The sequence below is a fragment of the Trematomus bernacchii genome, unplaced genomic scaffold, assembly GCF_902827165.1.
Source record: "Trematomus bernacchii unplaced genomic scaffold, fTreBer1.1, whole genome shotgun sequence".
NCBI lineage: Eukaryota > Metazoa > Chordata > Actinopteri > Perciformes > Nototheniidae > Trematomus > Trematomus bernacchii.
This window is the reverse complement of record NW_022987523.1, coordinates 233,372-249,802: the sequence shown is the minus strand read 5'-3', so window position 1 is coordinate 249,802 and position 16,431 is coordinate 233,372. Positions and strand designations below refer to the sequence as shown.

The 16,431-nt window shown below is 41.8% G+C and overlaps 1 protein-coding gene across 1 annotated transcript; it reads left to right on the top strand.

The window, feature by feature from the left end:
• The first annotated feature begins 807 nt into the window (after positions 1–807).
• On the top strand, positions 808–14,922 carry LOC117472885 (NLR family CARD domain-containing protein 3-like). Its single transcript, XM_034118326.1, has 12 exons — positions 808–935; positions 1,050–1,206; positions 2,360–2,443; positions 2,546–2,665; positions 2,988–3,066; positions 7,072–7,300; positions 10,268–12,062; positions 12,166–12,339; positions 12,565–12,738; positions 13,374–13,420; positions 13,544–13,917; positions 13,952–14,922. Exons 3-12 carry the CDS (start codon positions 2,424–2,426, stop codon positions 14,144–14,146), a joined length of 3,207 nt encoding a protein of 1,068 aa, XP_033974217.1. The 5' UTR covers positions 808–935; positions 1,050–1,206; positions 2,360–2,423; the 3' UTR covers positions 14,147–14,922.
• Positions 14,923–16,431: the final 1,509 nt, after the last annotated feature.

The following is a 16,431-nucleotide window of genomic DNA, read 5'->3' as shown; positions in this document are numbered from 1 at the left end:
TTGGTGGAGTTGGCCCAATAGCTGTAGCGCCACCGTCCTGACGTCAGGACAGTGTTCAAATCTGGATCAGTTTTGATCAGATCCGTTGCAGCCCCTTTTTTAGAGATTTGGGTATGGAGGAAAATAGAGAGGGTTGTGTTTTCTGACACTTGGTGAGTTCCCTGGAACACCGGGGACACATATTCATGTAGAAAAGACGTACTAAAGTGCATTTTGCATGATAGGTCCACTTTAAGTCTTATCTTGCCACCCCATGAATATTTTTCTAGATCCGCCCCTGTTCCACGGTGATCAGTCCTGTTGTTTATTATCATTTGATGTCTTGTGTTTTTGACAGTTTTACTGATAGTGTTTCAGCGTGAATATCAAAGGATGTAGGTCACAAATCGTTGTAGAACAATGCATTTCATCAAAAATGTTCACTAAAACTTCATCCAAAAATAATTTGTCTATAAATAAATACTTGACTCGCAATGTCCAACTTGGCCAATCAAAATAAAAAACAAAAATTGCATTTTTGTTTATATCACTCAATATGGTTTATCTTATTTGAAGTTTATGTACTTGAAAGGCCTAAAACACATTTTTTTTAACAAAGCCTTTTGCTAGAACTTGAACCATCCTCTTGTTGCCCTGTCTACTTAATGTTTAAAATGTTTGTATTCAGAAGTTTACTCTGCAGCACTTTGAGTTTTGTTTATTAAAATGAAAAGTGTGATTATAAATAACATTGATTTTGTTATTGGTGTAGGATCCATAGTTACAATTTTCTTGACTTTAACCTGGAAAAAAATCCTAATAAAAGAACAGATCTGTGTCTCCAGGCGTCCGCAGAGAGGAAGGAGATCAGTCAATACTGTGCGTCTGTGGAAACTCTTCATCACAGCTTCACTAGGATGCTAATGAGATCACGTCAACTGTCAGAGTGAACATTTGTAAATTAGTGCTGAGCTTTATTTCATTGGATGATCAGTTACCACCATCTAGTGGACAGCTAGTAGAACTACACCATATCTCAAGTTGACTGGTTTCTTGTGCTTGTTGGACAGGTTTCTTGTGACTCATGTGTTTTGATGCTCTGAAGTTATGAGGGAGTGACGGCGTCCTCAGATCAGATGCAGGCAGACACAGGACTGATGAGGATGAGATGAGCAGAGATACATGAAGCATGAAGGTGTTTCAATTGACCTGAAGGACATTCAGAAGGTAAGAATATGATTTAAATGCTTTTTGGAAATCTGGGATTATACATTTGGGGATAAATATAATAAAGACGTCACCCTGCCTTAGCATGGAGCTTTGTTTCCTGAAACTCAGTTCATCAGGACAGAATCCTACCAGAGGAATCTGAAGAGGTTTGATCATCAGGATCACTCTTATCACATTGTGATGTATCACTGTTTAACTGAACAGAACAAATGTTTCTTGCTGCTAAATATCTATTCTAAAGTATTGTGGAGAATGTTTTTCAAGAAAGACTTCCTTGTAAAGGTGAATTGTTTTGGCAGCAGTTTGATTGTAATCTGAGTAAGCATCCCTAGTGCTGGGAGGAAATGTAAAACCGGACTGACGGCTCGGATCAACGTGACTGACGTGTTTTTATTTATTTATCTCTGAAGCGTACACACACCAGGCAGGTTATAAAACATCCTTTGAGGTCTCTTCACAGTCACTGTGGGTAGAGGGTCTTCATGTCTCGTCTTTAGTGCATACAGAGACGCTCCAGTGGAGTCTCATGTCAGCTGGACTTTGTATCTGAAATCCTCTCCTAACCAAGTCAGTTCATTGTGGGTGCACTTTAACACATTGTCACAACCTAACACCTATATGCTCAACATACTGTTTTTCTGGGTGAATCTGGGGGCTGTGCAGCACGTGTTGGGGTCCCTGCATCCTGTCCAGGACTCCAGAATACCAGGATGTTCAACTGCAGCTGGTTGCATTGTGTAGTTTGTAAACCAGCATGCTTTTCTGGCTATTCTGACCCACAATCCTTTGCAGTGGATAAAAAAGTGGGTAGTATGTCCCAATTGAATGCCTATTGCATGCAAGAGAACAAACTTTGTAACTGCAGTGGCAGAACTTATGAAGAGGAAAAATAAAAAGTATATCATCTCTCAACCCTAACCCTAACCCTAACCCTAACCCTAACCTCCACAGCAGATATGCCGCTCGTCCATTGACTTCTCTCATTCTTGATATTGCTGATAAACACACTTCATTGTAAATCTCCATAGATAAATACATTGTGTTTGATTTAGTATAAGCTCACACAGACTCCCTTCTTGTTCATTCCCAGATCCAGTGTGTGACAGAGAGGAAGGAGCAGTAATGAGCATGTTGTTGTGTTTGTGTTTAGGTACGACACCACAACAGATCCACCAGGAATCTACAGAGGACGTTTGAACCTGCCAACCTGCAAGATGGAAACCACTGATCCAAAGTTATTATTTATCTTATCAGTATTAACATATTCAAAAGTCAGCTTCATGTTCAGCAGAGTTTCAGTGCACCTTTGCATTTATCATGTTTTTGATTCTATCAGGATCCCCCATGAGAGACCAGACTCTCCTGGACCTGGACCCAGCTGTGATTCCATGAAGAGTGAAGCCTCTATACCTCTATTTATTACGTTTAAAGATGGAGAGCATAGTGATGGACCAGGGTATGAATTAAAGTTATTTTTGTTCTTCACTTTTAAAACCATTGAATTTCTCCATCATTCTCGGCTGCATTTTATTTCCTTCACATTGTAAAGGAGTTCTTGAAGCAAAGAACTGAACCACAAGGAGAACACAGCAGAGCTTCAAACTGATGTCAGACACTGAAGATTTATTGCACTTCCGACAGTCTGACACAATCACCACATTCAAAACTGTCCTGTTCGGATCAGATGTCTCTCTGTATGTCCGGTTTGAAGGAGGATCTTCAATCTTCACAGCACATGTAACTCTTAGTTTCTGTATTTGTTTTAAAATCCTCCACAGAGTTCATCAGCAGAGATCACAGAGTCCCGGAGGTCAGTCTGCCCAGCAGCATCAAACTGACCTGGACTCCATATTTATGGTGAGTGAATGCACGGCTACTCCTGCTGACTACAACAGCCACAAACTCAGTACTGAATTGTGATCAATACACTCAACACGGAGCTGCGGTCCTTTTTACTCAACGGTCCAGACATCAAACAGCAAAACATATTCAGTTGCCAGTTCCTTTGGCATCAGGGCAGGGATATCTAGATACTTTCCAAGGTTTTACATCATGAATTGTGCTACTTTTAAAGCAAGCAACGATGTTTTTAAATCTATAATCAAAAAGCTCCTCAAAAACGCAACCTGGTATCACGGCAAGACGTGAACATAGTCACACTTGATTTCGCCGATTTTCTTGTTGCCCCAGCTGGTCGACACCTCTTTTAGCAGAAACAAAGGCTACATTCATGTATTAAATCGATGTTAATTCATGTGGGTGGATGTGGAATTAACGGACGTGACATTGTGCGATTGCGTTGCCAGGCAACAGCTTCGGTTCATGTTAATTTACAAACTCTTCAACTACAACCATAGTTATATTTAAAAACATGTTAGAAGGCCTCACGAAATACTTTAATGTAAATTAAAATGTAAATGTGAAGGAATGTGTGTATAACAAAATACATCCGTCATAAACGATACCGGAAACAGACGTAGGCAAGATCCTCAGCTCGCTGATTGGATGGTTTAGCCGCAATGCACGCTGGGATATGGTGTTTATGCGATGTGAAATCCGAAAACATTTAAAAAAAATAAAATAATACTTTATTCCGAGTGTGCTTGCTTTTCTCTTTGGAAGTCATCACATAACGGCATTGTAATACACGGTTCGGCTGCATTAAATATTACATATCTGCCGTAGTTCTTTATTTATAGAGCCCTGATGAGAACACTTCTAGACAAACAGGAAGCACTGCCACCAAAACTGAAAACTTGACGTGGATCTTAAATATATAAGCAATTAAACAACATCTTACATTTCTTTTCACACAATACGTCTCCTTGCAGTATCAACACTAATTCGGCTGACTTTTATATTTGTATTATTAGATATTAATAGGATCCCTATAAAGTATATTCTTTACTCGTCGTTATTCTCTACTAATAGTTAATTAAAGACTGTATATAATGAATATTCAAGATTTTCTAAGGTTTATTGACATATCATATTATACACAACTACGGTGTAGTTATGCAATGAATGAATAACTTGGGTTGCAGGTTCCTCAACAGTGCATTACAAGACATCTATCAATATGTGTGTACCTCCACCATTACATTGTCATATTCTGCACATTTCTTATACTATCTACATACATCTTATAAGAGTATAATACATGTGTATAATATCAGTTAAAATACGTGCTTAAACATAGTTAACATTGCAGGAAAGCAATATATTAGACGGTAAGTACTTTGTCAGGCTTAATATTTATCTGTAGATACAAATGTCACTGTGTGTGCTGTGTGCTCTGCATGTGTGACCATCAAAGAGGGTTTCATCGCTCCATATTCATCTTCTATACCCCCAAAGCTTTTTTCTTATTCAGAAGAAGACCTTAACCTAAAGTATTCTTTAATGTTTAAATAAAGCCTTATTAGTTTGTCTGTTTTGCACATCCTCCTATTAATATCTAATAATAAAATTATAAAATGCAATAACGTGCTTTAACCAGTAGGTGTCCCTTTCTATCAGCTGTGCACCGTTATGGTGTAAATACAGCCTATCTACCAATTGGATCAAATATAAAAGTCAGCCGAATTAGTGTTGATACTGCAAGGAGACGTATTGTGTGAAAAGAAATGTAAGATGTTGTTTAATTGCTTATATATTTAAGATCCACGTCAAGTTTTCAGTTTTGGCGGCAGTTCCTGTTTGTCTAGAAGTGTTCTCATCAGGGCTCTATACATAGAGTTAACTACGGCAGATATGTCATATTTAATGCAGCCAAAACGTGTATTACAATGCCGTTATGTGATGACTTTCAAAGAGAAAAGCAAGCACACTCGGAATAAAGTATTATTTAATTGTTTTTAAATGTTTTCGGATTTCACATCGCATAAACACCATATCCGAGCGTGCATTGCAGCTAAACCATCCAATCACCGAGCTGAGGATCTTGCCTACGTCTGTTTCCGGTATCGTTTATGACGGATGTATTTTGTTATACACACATTCCTTCACATTTACATTTTAATTTACATTAAAGTATTTCGTGAGGCCTTCTAAAATGTTTTTAAATATAACTATGGTTGTAGTTGAAGAGTTTGTAAATTAACATGAACCGAAGCTGTTGCCTGGCAACGCAATCGCACAACGTCACGTCCGTCGACCAGCTGGGGCAACAAGAAAATCGGCGAAATCGAGTGTGACTATTAAAAAATAAATCATTATTATATTAATATTGACAATAACAACCGACCGTCGGGGTAGCATTTGCTTGGCATTTCCGGGTATTTCTCCACTGGTTAACATGGGTTAACAATACCGTGTAACTGTCACGTTTGAAGGGACGAAATCGTGACATCTTCACGTCTCCCAATATTGTAAATCGTCACATGTTTACGTCTTGCTGTGATACCGGGTTGCAAAAACGCTACCGAAGCAGTTCCTGCTGTTGCTACGTAGTTTAAACAGTAACAAAGGACTATTTTTCTTCGAGGATCAAGAAAGAGAAAGCAAAAGAGGTTAAAAGGCGGAGTGCTGGACGTCAGATAAATCCCCAGAAGAAGGCAGAAAGGAAGTAAACACTAACAGGAACATGGTATGAGCTCTGCAGAGTTTAAGGACTTGTTAGTGGATCAGAAACTGTGAACAGAGTTGGACAGTGCTGCCGTAAAGTTGTTGTCGCAGTTCCAGCCGTTGGTGCGCCGTGGAACAGAGTTTTTTTTTGATCTGGTAGGAAAGTACAACACATCTTAGTTCAAACATAATATTCATATTTCAAATTATATTCCAGCAAAGCAGTTATCTTTTTACATAATTATATGTAGTGTAGGGATAAAGTAACCAAATGCAGTGTAAACGGTACAGAAAATAGGGAGATAAACTACTCAAGCTGCTATGAACATACAAAGGAGAGGAAAACTTACTGATTATTTACTCAGACAAACGATTGGTTCTCAAGAGTCGCATGAGGCAGCTTCTTTGTTCACGGGGGAGAGGGTTTGCCACACCTTTGCCACAGGTGAGCTGGCTGCCTTTATATATTAGCTAGCTCCGCCCCTCCAGGGTGGCAGGAGGAGGGAGGTTGGAGTGGGAGAGGGAATTCCCCAATGTGCGTGTTCTCAGCGTAATACGGTAGTGTAATTAAGGAAGTATCTGATTTGAGAGACAGGGCCATCTCCATGCTGCAGTCTGCACACATGATCTGTGGCTCCCTCCAGTTAGAGACACAAGGAACAGCTGGCATTTATAACATTAGTATGCTAACACACACACACACACACACACACACACACACACACACACACACACACACACACACACACCATTCACAGTATAACCATATAAATTAAGAGGAAATTATATAAATATACCTTGGATGCTGCTCACCTCTGAGAGGCGCTAAATCCTCAATACTGCCTTGAGAGCTTTTATTTTAACACATTTCTCCGGCATCTCAAATATCTATTTCACCAATGAATTATGTCATGTGAATGCTCACTGCAGATTAGTTACACCTCTTTTGTTAAATTGAATAAAATTGTGCAAATACAGAAGTGCCATGTTGAAAAATAACAGTTCATTCAACAATCATTAAGGATCACGTCTTTATTATGAATTGTGTAAGAGCCACACACATCAGCATGTGAGTATGTGTGTTCATGCTGGATTATATTATTACATTACCAGGCATTGTATTTTTTTCCCTGTGAAGACAATGCAAACATTAAGTTGCTGAACACTTGAGAGAACATATTTTCTACGGGTAGGAACAAACGTCAGTGTAGCTGTAAAACATGAACTGCAAATGTAAGGCAGGTGCACGATCTGATGTTGACTTCCAGTCAAAGTTTACATTTTTTTCTGTTCCAGCTGCTGGAGGAGAACATTGGTACTTTTGTGAAGGACGAGCTGAAGAAGATCCGGACAGTCCTGACTTCAGATTACCCAGAATGCTTAGAGAGTCAGAGGGAGGATGAGGAGGTGTTGGATGGTGAGGATGAAGAGCAGAGGAGGAGCAGCAGAGAGGCATTTCTGAACATCTCACTGCACTTCCTGAGGAGCATGAAGCAGGAGGAGCTGGCTGAGCGTCTGCAGAGCAGTAAGAGGATTTAACACATTTAACACGATGGAGAGGAGATGGAGGAGAGATGGGAGGAGGTTCACTTTATAAAACATTGTCTTTAATCAGTGAATACGCTTACTGGTTAGTACTGGTACTAAAACATTAGTGAAGGAAGTAACAATAAGGAGATCAAAACTTTGCACTGTAAATATTTTTGTTCTGGGTATATTACTAATAAACGGAGCTGAACAGTTAACTATGATGATATGAAACTTGTGAACGTTAATGTTCGTGATAAATCTCGAAACCTTAACGAGCTAAAAAAGTAGCGCAAATGAATCACTTCAATAAACTTTATGTATTTTGTTGACCCTGATTGTACCATGAATTGCAGTTAAAAGGCACAGAAAAGTGGGCATGGTGAGCTTGTGTTAAGCACAGACCTTATAGAGTGGTGCAGGAATGAGTCCTAAAACCCGGAAGTGAGTTAGCATTTGACCACTACCGGTTCCCTCGTCTCAGAATCAACGGTTTCTTGAACATGTTTTTTGAAAATATCTGTAAATAAGGTCTGTGGTTGAGACACATTGAAGAGACGGATCACGTTTTGTTCTACGACATTAAATCCATCAGCAGTGACCCCACTGGTGATTTCTGAAGAGTTGACGTGTCTGAAAAACGATGGTTGTTACCAAGTGGCTGAATAGGACTACAGAAGTCGTGGAGGACGTTGTACGTCATTACGCCGAACACGTAAACACTCCTCTAAGTTTGGTTGCCCTGTTCTGCTTGAAAGCAAGTACCTGCCTCCTGCAAACTGTTCAAACAAACGCTTCAACTTGTACTATTTTGAATCTCATCAATCAGTCGTGCGACCCTGCTGTACGCGGCTGTAGTTCCTTTATAGCATAACGTTAGCATTTTGCTTCTGGCGATTCGATTTATGATTCAAAAATGATAAAAGTAGGGCAGACATGTGGAGATTATCCGGCTGAACAAAACGTGCATTTATCTAACACAGTGGTCACCAACCTTTTTAAGCCCAAGATCCCCGACCTCGGCCTTGGTGAAAGGCGAGATCTACCTATTGCAGAATTGAGTGAAAAAGACGGCCCAGACAGTACTTCTGATTTGAGGCCTTTTATGCCGGCTAATTGCATCAAATCATTTGATGCAACTTCCCATTTCATTAAACAAAGAACACAACATAACTAACATGTCAAAAAGGATACATATATATATTCACATCATACCTATCATTTAAGTTTAATTCATTCCTTAATTACAATCCTAAATATACATGTATGTAGCTTATTTTCCATTTGTTTGAGTGAATGAGTAAATTATTTTGTTGACATCAACAACAACAAAGAAAAAAATAACATCTTGCAGTGAGCAGATAACATAAAGTGCTATTTTAACTGTGAGGCTTATCCACTGAAGCTTCATGCAAGTGCAACATTTAAGATTAACATTACAACTAGTTATTTTAACACAATTCTTACAAATAAAAAATTCTAACAACATTCTTTATCCTTGCATAGACCATTGGTGCGTTCACACCGGACGCGATGCGAATGACACGTTCGCGTGGTAGCCAATCAGTGGTGAGGATCTCAGCCTGCCATCACTGACGTTGAATCAGAAAGCTAAAACATCAGCCGTTAGCTGTTAGCACACAAAGCTCACAGCTCCTCATATCTGTTCAGAAACTGGACAAAAGTTAAACATGAACAAACCACAGACTGTCTGTGTCATGGCGAATACAGTCGCTGTTGTATCTGTGTCTGTATCATGTTGTTGTGAGTTTGGACGGAGCAGATACAGGTTAGCTTAGCCTGATCGATCCGATCTCCATTCAGAACACACTCATTTTAAAAGGTTTTTCGCCTGCCCTCTTGTCTGCAGACTTGTCAAAGCATTAATTCATGTTTTGTACTAACCGGTATCAGTATGTAGTTACTGGCAACCGGCATTATTGTGAAACGTGTATTACAATTAAATCACGGTCAAATATGTTCATTTTGTTGTAGTTGGTATACGCATGGTAAAATGCATAAGTGCATTGAGTTAAAAAATATGCAGCATCACTTGAAGTCAGTCTATTCTTTTCGGGAGCGACAGGGAATGTCTCAAAGATACGTCAATCAAGTGGCACCTGCTGTGGATGATAGGCTTACATCTAAAAACTTGATTAAAAAAAAACATTATTTTTTAACTTTTCTTTCTTTTGTTACTTTTTTTTTTTTTAACGGTGTGCGATTTACCCGCACCACACTCGCGATCGACTTGGTGACCACTGATCTAACAGGTTCGTTTTCCACAGACTTATTTTTTACAATATTCCAAAATCCTATGGAGAAATCCCGTTGCTTTTTGTCAAGGGAACCAGCAGCTTACTTCAAGGTCGGCCTACACAAATACGTCATCTCTGCACCACTATATTACAGGGATCTTGGTCTTTGGTCACATTAGCATCGCTAACACTCAGAGCTAACCTGTACTGGAGAGAGTATGTGTTAAAAAAGCAGGAAATAAAAAGGAACTCACCTTGTGGTAAACATGTGAGAGAAAAAGAGTTTGAGCTCCATACTGTTTCTGTTATAATCCTTGATGTGGTTTGGAACATGATATGGCATTCAATCACGGCAGCATTTAGCTGAGAATCTGCTGAGTTGTCAGCCTTTATCTCTGCAGCTCTGCTCCAAAGGGGGCGGGGCCAGCAGCTACAGTCAGAGAATCAGCCATTCTCTAACAGGGCTGAAATAGAGGGATATGAGGGATGTCTAAATGCAGGATCTGTTTGGTATTTTGAGCAAAACACATCATAGACTTGTTTTTTTATATATTTGTATATATCTGAGACCCATAATATATGCCTAAAAATAGCATGATAGGAGATCTTTATGATACTCCATAGGCAGTCACTTTATGTGCTGAAGAAAGTTACTTACTGTAGCATCTTACTTACTTTTTAATCACATTTCTTGTTTGTCCACTCAGGAACTGCTGCTGCAGCCTGCAGACGTAAACTCAAATCCACCCTGAAGGAGAGGTTCCAGTGTGTGTTTGAGGGCATTGCTAAAGCAGGAAACCCAACCCTTCTGAACCAGATCTACACAGAGCTCTTCATCACAGAGGGGGGGTCTGCAGAGGTCAATGATGAACATGAGGTCAGACAGATTGAAACTGCATCCAGGAAACCACACAGACCAGAAACAACCATCAGACAAGAAGACCTCTTTAAAGCGTCACCTGGAAGAGATGCACCAATCAGAGCAGTGATGACAAAGGGCGTGGCTGGCATTGGGAAAACAGTCTTAACACAGAAGTTCACTCTGGACTGGGCTGAAGGCAAAGCCAACCAGGACATTCAGTTCACATTTCCATTCACCTTCAGAGAGCTGAATGTGGTGAGAGAGAACAAGTACAGCTTGGTGGAACTTGTTCATCACTTCTTCTCTGAAACCAGAGACGCAGGAATCTGCAGGTTTGATCAGTTCCCGGTCGTGTTCATCTTTGACGGTCTGGATGAGTGTCGACTTCCTCTGGACTTCCACAACACTGAGATCCTGACTGACGTCACAGAGTCCACCTCAGTGGATGTGCTGCTGACAAACCTCATCAGGGGGAAGCTGCTTCCCTCTGCTCGCCTCTGGATAACCACACGACCTGCAGCAGCCAATCAGATCCCTCCTGAGTGTGTGGACATGGTGACAGAGGTCCGAGGGTTCACTGACCCACAGAAGGAGGAGTACTTCAGGAAGAGATTCAGAGATCAGGAGCAGGCCGGCACCATCATCTCCCACATCAAGACCTCACGAAGCCTCCACATCATGTGCCACATCCCAGTCTTCTGCTGGATCTCTGCTACAGTTCTGGAGGAGGTGTTGAAAACCAGAGAGGGAGGAGAGCTGCCCGAGACCCTGACTGAGATGTACATCCACTTCCTGGTGGTTCAGTCCAAAGTGAAGAACATCAAGTATGATGGAGGAGCTGAGACAGATCCACACTGGAGTCCAGAGAGCAGGAAGATGATGGAGTCTCTGGGGAAACTGGCTTTTGAGCAGCTGCAGAAAGGCAACCTGATCTTCTATGAGTCCGACCTGACAGAGTGTGGCATCGATATCACAGCAGCCTCAGTGTACTCAGGAGTGTTCACACAGGTCTTTAGAGAGGAGAGAGGACTGTACCAGGACAAGGTGTTCTGCTTCGTCCATCTGAGCGTTCAGGAGTTTCTGGCTGCTCTTCATGTCCACCTGACCTTCATCAACTCTGGAGTCAACCTGCTGGCAGAAGAACCAACAACCTCCCAGAAGTCTGAAGTCAAACCTACACTAACAAATCTCTACCAGAGTGCAGTGGACCAGGCCTTACAGAGTCCAAACGGACACCTGGACCTGTTCCTCCGCTTCCTCCTGGGTCTTTCTCTGCAGACCAATCAGACTCTCCTACAAGGCCTGCTGACACAGACAGAAAGCAGCTCAGGGACTAACCAGGAAACAGCCCAGTACATCAAGAAGAAGATAGAAGAGGATATGTCTCCAGAGAGAAGCATCAACCTGTTCCACTGTCTGAATGAACTGGATGATCGTTCTCTAGTGGAGCAGATCCAACAGTCCCTGAGATCAGGAAGTCTCTCCACAGATAATCTGTCTCCTGCTCAGTGGTCAGCTCTGGTCTTCATCTTACTGTCATCAGGAGAAGATCTGGACGTGTTTGACCTGAAGAAATACTCTGCTTCAGAGGAGGCTCTTCTGAGGCTGCTGCCAGTGGTCAAAGCCTCCAACAAAGCCATGTAGGTGGAAGGATGAATCGAATACAAACATCATCAAATGTGTTTATGTGTCATGGAGGAGAAATATTACTTTATTTGTTTATCTTTTTAAATCCTCTTTTAGGCTGAGTGGCTGTAAGCTATCAGAGAGAAGCTGTGAAGCTCTGTCCTCAGTCCTCAGCTCCCAGTCCTCTAGTCTGAGAGAGCTGGACCTGAGTAACAACGACCTGCAGGATTCAGGAGTGAGGCGGCTGTCTTCAGGACTGCAGAGTCCACACTGTGAGCTGGAGACTCTCAAGTCAGTATTCAAAATGTCTTTTAAAGTTTAACCCGTAAGCTTTTATTGGCTTAATGTAATTTCATTAATTTCATTGACTCACTAAAGAGCTTATTTTGACTTAAAATACTTAAATAACACTGTGTGTGTGTGTGTGTGTGTGTGTGTGTGTGTGTGTGTGTGTGTGTGTGTGTGTGTGTGTGTGTGTGTGTGTGTGTGTGTGTGTGTGTGTGTGTGTGTGTGTAGGCTCTCAGGCTGTCTGGTCACAAACAAAGGCTGTGCTTCTCTGGCCTCGGCTCTGAGCTACAACCCCTCTCATCTGAGAGAGCTGGACCTGAGCTACAATCATCCAGGAGACTCAGGAGAGAAGATGCTGTCTGTTATAAAGGAGGACCCAGAATGCAGACTGGAGACTCTCAGGTATGGTCAGACCGTCAGCATGAAGAACTTCTTGTTTCTCTTAATTCTGTTCAGAGAAGTTTTAAAGCCTGAGTAAGAAAACACACTGATCCCTTAAAATCTTATTGAATGGAAACATTTATAAGTAACATTAAAATCGAGGAAGTAAAATCATTCTCATTTTCATTATTTATCAGGGATGTGTTGGTTCTCTACTTAGGTCCTGACTATTAAATATTAACTACTAAATATATTGAAATGAAAATTCTGTTCTCGGACATTAATAGTGATCATTTGATTTTCATTCTAGAACCACCAGTAGGATCAAACGGTTTATTCCCATTCTGTCCCCTGTCCCATGCAGCCCCAACAACAGCCTCTGATTCGTCAACAGACTTCATGCAATGCTTCATGGGATGCATCATTAGATCTATAAACTCTAACCCTAACCCTAAGACACACGACCAAGCAAAACAAGTATCATTTATTATGTGGCCTAATGTAAAAAAGGGGCGAGATGGGAAGACACCGGATCAAACCTCTGTTGTTTGGGGAAATATCTGAACTTTTGTGCAACACACGAGAACACCTGTTCTTACACCTATAAGATGTTATAATGCATTAGAAACTCATCCTGACTGTGTTTCTTTCTCCAGACTGGACCATGGTGGAGAGCAGTGGTTAAAACCAGGTCTGATGAAGTGTAAGTGTGGATTCATGTTGACTTATGATGACAAAGAAGTAAACAATATCAGTACACAAAATACATAAAGCCTTCGTATGAAACTGATGATAAACTAATGCTGGATCTTTTACTCTCCATCAGATTCCTGTGAACTCACACTGGACCCAAACACAGCACACAGGAAACTCCAACTCTCTGACAGCAACAGGACGGTGACACGTGTGAGAGAGAAGCAGCCATATCCTGATCATCCAGAGAGGTTTGATTTCTTGGAACAGCTGATGTGTAGAGAAGCTCTGACTGGTCACTGTTACTGGGAGGTCGAGTGGAGCGGAGAGGTTGATATATCAGTGACTTACAGAGGAATCAGCAGCAGAGGAGGCAGGGAGGACTCTCAGTTTGGATTGAATGATCAGTCCTGGAGTCTGAGATGCTCTGATGGTGGTTACTCTGTCTGGCACAATAAGACAGTAACACACATCTCCTCCTCCTCCTCCTCCTCCTCCTCCCCCCCCCTCCTCCTCCTCCTCCTCCTCCCCCTCCTCCTCCTCCTCATCCTCCTCCTCCTCCTCTGGTAGAGTAGCAGTGTATCTGGATCATCCTGCTGGCTCTCTCTCCTTCTACAGAGTCTCCTCTGACACACTGATCCACCTCCACACCTTCAGAACCACATCCACTGAACCTCTGTATGCTGGGTTTGGGTTCATGTCAGATGACTCCTCAGTGTCTCTGTGTTCTCTGTAGGAGGAGACCACTTCCTGTCCAGTGGTCTGAATGTTGAAGATATAGGATTCACCTTGGTTAACATTTGGCTCAATGATTGTGCGTAATTGAAGAGGCATTTAGTTATTCTGCTCCATATGTCCGTGTGACAGAGATGATCTCAGGTGACATAGATCTCTTTACGCTTCATATGCTTCCTCATTGGTGAAGCACATTATTTGCATCACATCTGAACATTGGATATGCATTCCTGGGTCACAGGAAAATATAGGCAGTTATACAATAAGTAAGATTAAAAACATATGTTTCTTGTAACAAATGCAGTTTGTTAACGTTATAATTGAATTACACGTATATAGCAACACTTACGTCTGCTCTCCTGTCCGCCACTAGAATAACAACAACCTCTTTGAAGGTTCCGGGTGGGATTTAATGAGCAGGATGATGCAGGGGGGGGGGGGCTGGATAACTGCTACATTTATATCTGCTGGATTATTTAATGTTTGTTTGTTAATTTGCAGTAATGTTTGTTATTGTTGAACTTGTCTTCATCTTAATTGTAAGCACATGTCTGACTGTAGCACCCCTATCAATGGTACCTCCTAAATAGTGGGGCTATAAAAGCTCTTAGTGCCATTGTTGGGTTGGTGTAGGTTGGTGACAGTCGGTGGTATTGCAGAGTTGAATTGTCCAGAATCGTAGAGTACAGCAGGCCTGGCTATTTGCCGTTCTCTTGTAAATAGTTGTAAATATAGTGAACTGTGTAAATAAATGCCAACGCTGGCGATTGGCTGGATGTTCTGCCTCTGCCTGCTTACTGTTGGTCGACCGCTCATAGGTCAACCTAACCGTCTGAAACAATCTCCCAGTAATTGCATATTTTAATGTGTGTATAAAGTACTTTGAATTGCTTTGTTGTTGAAATTTGATGTAAAGTTAAACTTGCCTTTCCTTTGCTGGCAGAAATGTTAGATCTCTTCCTAAAATGGTGAAATGATCTCCTTGGTGTTGAGCTAGTTGTGTACAAACCAACGTGACTTATATGCACCTTAATAACGCTTTGTTTGGAGCAGCATCTAATAGCTGCTTATAATCGATGTATTCATTGTAATTAAGTTCAATAAAGGTTTGAAGACAAAAAATGTGTCAATGATCTCATGAATCCAAGTATTGCTTTTTCCATCCAACATGTTTCAAAACATGTATATAGTTTTAAATTGTTACAAAGGTCTAACCTAACGTAAAAGCTGTTAGAAGTACTTGATGCTCACTGAGATGCAGGGAAGTTACAGCCAATGAACTGCATGGTAAAATAATATATAAAACTCTTTTCCAGTCTTTGCCAACTCTACTTGTCCACCTGGAACATCAAGCAGGACACATGTTAAGTACTAAAGCTCTTTATCAGGTCTCCTCGACCCCTCAAAGCTCTTTACACCTCATTCATGCAGAGCAGCACCACTTGCTCTGGGGAAGCTAAAGGCCCGGACACACCAGCCCGATTTTGGGAGTCAGAGGCCTCAGAGGCAGTCGGGTATTCGCGGCGCCCTACTCAGGTTGGTGTGTCCCGCACCGTCGTCTCTTTACGGCACCTTTTCACACCTCCCGACGCCTCCCACGGCCCGACGCCTCCCGCGGCCGATTCAACATGTTGGGAGGTCAGAGAAAGTCGGGACAAGCAATCACTCTGTTTGGCTGTTCACACTACACACTTACCTGCTGGTAAGGACAGTTATTGCCACTCGTCGACTGAAGTATTTGCGGTGTGTTCGTAGGCGGGCGGCGTAGCCGACGCAGGCGACGAAGCTGACGTAAAAGTCGGGACGCCTTCGGTACGCGTTCTTTGGTCTCAGGTGGGTGTGTAGCGGCCTTAACACTCACACACACACTCACACTCATACACATACACACACTCACTCACACACTCACTCACACTCACACACTCTCTCACACACACACACACACGCTCACGCTCACACACACACACACACACACACACACACACACACACACACACACACACACACACACACACACTCTTGGCCATCGGGAGCAAATCAGGGTTCAGCATCAACATGTGCAGTCAGTGAGAGGAAATGAAGAAATTACAACATGTCTGATAATTAATTGGAGAGGTATTTATGAAGAGTTCCTTGTAATTGTGGCAGTTCTGTCACGATTTGTCTGTGTTGTGTTTTGTCTTGTCTAGATCTGTCTTTGGTTTCCTTTCTGTGTGTTCCCTCCTACCTGTTTTCCTGATTGTGTTCACCTGGTGCCCCTGTGTTTTCTCCTCCCTCCTCACCTGT